General features: G+C 34.2%; 1 protein-coding gene across 1 annotated transcript in view; it reads right to left on the reverse strand.

The window, feature by feature from the left end:
• Positions 1–5,523, reverse strand: part of LOC112905321 — a 9,341-nt gene extending 3,818 nt beyond the window's left edge. Inside the window, exons 1-2 of the mRNA XM_025977476.1 lie at positions 5,328–5,523; positions 264–512 (exon numbers count right to left, since the gene is read on the reverse strand). Of these exons, the coding sequence (XP_025833261.1) occupies positions 264–512; positions 5,328–5,523 (445 nt within the window). The remainder of the gene's footprint in view (positions 1–263; positions 513–5,327) is intronic.
• Between the last annotated feature and the right edge of the window lie 80 nt (positions 5,524–5,603).

A 5,603-nucleotide genomic window follows, 5' to 3' on the forward strand; every position in this document is an offset into this window, starting at 1 on the left:
TAGGCAACGAACCGCCAAGAACGAGGCAGCCGCGGTACCGTAAGTCACCGTATTTAATTTGTAGGTTTTGATTTGCTGATTTTGAGATGGTCGCCAAAGGATTGATTGAAGTTGTCTTTGACTTTCGTCAACTTGAACCTGCCTATACATTTTTGCTATATCAGCTGATAGAACGTATGAATGCTTTCTAAATCGTAAAAGTATCGAGAATAAGTCATTTTGTATGGTTGGACCTACATACTGCGTTTCGTTAAGTGATATACCTGACGTTGTCTTCGCGAAGCCATCGAAAACAACGCGAAGTTTGGTTGTTTCGCTAGATTCTTTTAAAACGGCATGGTGGGGTAGATAATAGTGAGGTGTAGTAATGTCATCCTTTTCGACAGGGGTCATGTGACCTAATTTCTCATACTCCTCTAAGAAATTAGAATATTCCTCTTTGATTCTGGGATTCTTAGCAAGCTTTCGTTCAAGAGAGTAAAAACGCTTAAGTGCGAGATCCTTTGACTGCCCTAAATCATTAACGTTTTTCTTAAATGGAATATTGACTATGAAACGACCGGAACTTGTACGTTTTGTGGTATTTTTGAAATGCTCCTCACAATGAATCTCATCTTCCGAATATTTATTGAGTTCATTAGCGCGATCATCTATCTCCCAAAATTGTTCTATTTTTCTATGAAATTCGTTTTCGTCAGTAACGCTACAATGTGCCAACAGGTTTGGGGAAGTATTATCATTTTTGTTTAGAATAAGGTTGCCTCCTAAAATCCACCCTAATTTAGTATTTTGTAATACGACTTTGTTTTTATATAAGGAATGCTGTCCAATGGATAACAGCTCCCAGAAAACTTTAGCCCCTAATAGAACATCAATTTTGCCGCTTATATTGCACTTGGGGTCGGCTAATTGAATATTTGTTGGAATTTCTAAGTCTTTTAGGTTGAAGGACCTTACAGGTAAACAGGCTGTAATTGTGTCTAATACTAAGCATTGAATATTGCCACTATAATTATTAATACGCGAATCGAATTTAAGAATTGTTTTGAACTCTACGTTAGATAGGGATTGATTGACACCAGAGACGACCAAATTTGATTTTGATTTGCGTAAGCCCAATCGATTACACAAATCGTTTGTAATGAAACTGGATTGCGAACCAGGATCAAGGAGAGCCCTGCAGTAATGAGTATTTCCATGAATATCAGAAACCTTAATGCTAGCTGTGGATAATAAGACTTGCGAATTATTTGAAGAAAGATTTGCTAATGTTACCTCATTACTAGTAGTTGAATTACCTGGCTGTTTTAGTTCCTTTTCGTTCCCTTCATTTACATTGCTACCTTTAAAAACCTTTGAACCTTGCTCACAAGAGCTTTCCCTGGCTAGGTGCAACAGAGTGTTGTGTTTTTTGTCGCATTTTTTACAATTGCGCATTTTGCAATCTTTGATTTCGTGGTAGGGTTTTAAACAATTTAGACATAGTCGCATGCGTTTTACTTGCGAAATGCGCTCATACACGGTTAGCTGTAGGAACGAATTACATGCGTATATGGGATGCGAACCCTTGCATAAAGCACAAATAGCTTTAAATGTACTCACATGTACATTTGTGTTTTTGGTTTGAGAAAACTTTGGATTAGATTTACTGTAATTATTTATATTTGTACTACCTTTTGTGGCCTCAATTGAACCCAGAATATGGCAACGGGTTTCCAAGAAATCTAAAAACTCTTGCAATTTAGGAAAGTCACCTGCAGGCTGAAATAATTCCCATTCATGACGTGTTGCACTACTGATTTTTGATGTAATTATGTAAATAAGTAATACATCAGCTGTTGGCTGATCATAGTTTTTTAATGTTTCCAAGAAATCTAAAAACTCTTGCAATTTAGGAAAGTCACCTGCAGGCTTAAATAATTCCCATTCATGACGAGTTGCACTATTGATTTTTGAGATAATTATGTAAATAAGTAATACATCAGCTGTTGGCTGATCATACTTTTTTAATGATTGAATTATTTTTAAAATACTGTCTAATAACTTTTGTAAAGATGTGTATGAATCTTTATAAATTGTTTCTAAATTAAAAAGGGATTTAATATTGTTTTGAACAATCAGTTTTTTGTTTTCAAAGCGTTTCTTTAGAATATCCCAGGCAACTAAATAATTATCAGCAGAAACCTTAAGCGATTTGATAGCTTGTGACGCTTCGCCCTTTAATGCTGATATTAAATAATAAAATTTTTGAATGTTCGATAACCGTGAATTACTGTGTATAAGCGAATCAAAGGCATCGTGAAATTCAAGCCAATTTTCAAATTCACCGCTGAAAGTTGGCAACTGAATGCTGGGTAAACGTAACAAACCTTCCCCCATTTCGGGATCTAAGTTGACGGGTTTTTTAATATTGTCATTTGAATTATTTTTGTTTTTGTTAATAAAGTACTTAATTTTTGCGGTGATATCAAAAAAGCTATTTTCAAATGTCTCGAAATCTAAATCATGCGTAGGATCATCGGAATTACTAATAATTTGTGAATGAACACGTTCGTAATCCTCTAACAAGTTTTGGTCTCTGTGGAGACGATCTTCTAATTCTAATATGTCAGTCTCACCTATGTTTTCTTTGGACGAAACTTGTTTAAAATAATTGATAAGCCTTGTAAGGCGCGATTTAATTTGACCCCTTTGAATAATCAAACCTTTGAGAGCCTCCATAATAACTCAAATTGAAAGCAGTTGAATGAAAAGGGAATTGATAAAAGATAGGATGCACACTTACTTGAATTGTTGAATTGGTGATTGCGAAACGGATCGAAATTGCGTGAAGTCCTTTATGGAATGTGATGATTTCCTCGTTCGATGGTAGTTGATGATGATGTGATGCAAAGCCACACTCGTTGACGGTAAAAATGAGGTGATGCAAAGCCACACACGTTTTTGATGATGATGAAGACTCACACACTTTGTTGATAATGTGATGATTCACACGACAGTTTTTGCACTTATTTTTTTTAATATCCGGCTCGAAGGACCATTTAATTATGTAGAAAAAGCAAACGTCGATTGCAATGCTTTTCCTTATGTACTGCTGTACCACATTTTTTAATGAATAAACTCTTAATGGTTTTAAGAAATTTAATTCATTAGCACAAAAACGGAATATTTACNGTTGGTAAAGTTACAGACGTAACACTCCCCCTAACTTAAGAATTTTGCATATACAATGAAAAATTATGTGCAAAATTTAAAAAGAAATAACTAAATCTAACATAAGAAGATACAATACATTATAGTTATATGCTAAAGGTAACTCATTTTGATTAAATATAACATTTTATCAGTCTTTAATATCAATATATATATATATAGTAAAAGCGTTTTATCAAAATCTTTCTTCAGTCTATTTTGTTTTATATAATACGAAGTTTGGGGTCCATTCGCAGGTGAATTTCGTATTTGGGATCTGATTCTTCTTCCAGTATGGTGGCCATTGGAGTAGTTACTGCTGGAGCGGTTGCAGCGTATGACGGGGGTTCAATTGTTGAAGTCCCAGTAGGAAGGTCTTCTACTTATCACTGTCTTTGGCCTATTTGTATTGTTGATGTTTATACAAAGGTTCGGACACCCCCATGAGAAAGGGTTGAAGTTGAACGATAATTGGCATTTGTTACATAAGCAACAGGTGGTGATGGTAATAATACTTAAAAGTCTAATTGCAGACCAAAACCATCCTTTGGGCGTGATTGAGAAGAGTGGTTTAAGTTTTTCTTTTAAGATATCTTCTCTGAGATTCTCCAGCCGGTGTTTATTGAAGACCAAATTTTCTTGATTCAGGTCGTGCATCTTCAATGGATTTATCGATATCTTTTCTGCTTCTTGTTGTTCTTTTATGCAGCAGTCGTACGGGATGGGAATACCAATCATAGTGGAATTGGTTGTATTACTGGGTTTCCTTGGAGGTTCTATTTTGAATCCATTCGAAGTGTATCCAGAACATGGGGCCTCTAGGCGTAAGATACCAGTAGTCGGGAGTGCAACTTGCGGTATAGTTTTCCGTTGACATTTGTATGTGAACGATGCAGGTGCGGAGAGTAAGAATAGCCATCTATGACCATCCAAGGGTTGAAGATGATCGTCCTCTAAAGGAGTTACTAGGACGTCACATTTGCTTGACCATTTCCCTCTTATAATCAAATTAGTGTCACACGTGGAATGTCTGTCTAGCGTTTGATATTTTAAAGTTATACCAAAATAATTGTTATTAATGGTCATTAAGCCTTGAAGAGACGTTAATGCGATAACAAGTGACTGTGTAACGTCAAGAGCTAAATATGAGAAGTCAGGTAGCAAGACGTTGTAGTGGTCTTGAACTTTACTTTTAAAAGGTATTGAAAATATTCTGAGGAGGTTAAAGGCAGTTTTGTCGACAAGTGGAAATTTGAATAATACGATTAACTTTTTTGTCTTTTATAGAGGCACTTGTTTTTATTAATTTTTGGTATTTGAGAATTTCTTTAAGCTCGAAAGAGAAAGGAAAGGTAATGCCAGCTTTTGCATTTGCCTGCTTTAAAATCTGTGATTTATTAATGTCTTTAAGGATTTCGAGGGGTAGAATATTTTCTTTGCTATAAAGCATATAAGAGAGTATCTAAATGATATCAAAACGGAGTTCATTTATGGCTTCTGTTAAAACTAGAGCAGTATTAAATAATTTCATTTTGATAATAATAATAATGATATCTGTCTGGTATTTTGTAAATGAGATAATGAATTTTGTGTATCACGATGATTGTAAGTGACTTCTTTTATAAACTGTTGTGCTTTAATTAGCGTCTGAAGTAAGTCATCTGATCGTTCGAAAACCTGTCAATAAACTTAAAGCACATTGTGAATATTAATTTCAATAGCTACAATTACAAAAAATGAATCATGAAGATCAGAAAAATATTTACTTTCACTACTTGTTACTATTTGATGTAACAGTTCATTTTCTGCAGCAAATTTTTTTTATTTTCTCTTTTAAACTTTCAAAAGAGTATTCTTCTTCATCATCAAATGTAATAATGGATACTATTTTTCTATTTTCTATTATATGAGATTTGATGTTTTTCTGCTCCTTTACAATGCAATCCATAGAAAAAAAATATTGTTATTAATTTCGTTGAAATTAGTGTTGTAAAAACCACAAGCAAAGTAGCTACACAAATATGAAAATTGTTAGGTTTTAGTAGAGATTTTTTTTAATACTTCATCAACGAGCTCTAGCAATAAAAAAAAATTATTATGCATTATTTAAAGTCATAACACTGAAATACTATTACCTTTTTTTTTACCCAACTTTGAATGAATTTTATCAATCGGTAGATCGTTTTTGTCCAGCTCCGGCGTTCTATTCGGCTCTGTCTCTTGCATACTATCTTTCTTGTTAACTTTGTTCGCTAAATTCCGTGATGGCCGTTGACTGTCTTTGATGCTAGTCACTAGTTCGGTTTCTCGTTCCTTCTTCAATTCACACATTGCTTCATAACCTTATGACACGAAAAGAAATCAACATAATTTATTTATGAAGATGATCTTTATCATGCTCAACATTTCTA

The sequence above is a fragment of the Agrilus planipennis genome, unplaced genomic scaffold (genome assembly GCF_000699045.2).
Source record: "Agrilus planipennis isolate EAB-ADULT unplaced genomic scaffold, Apla_2.0 scaffold359, whole genome shotgun sequence".
NCBI classification, from domain to species: domain Eukaryota; kingdom Metazoa; phylum Arthropoda; class Insecta; order Coleoptera; family Buprestidae; genus Agrilus; species Agrilus planipennis.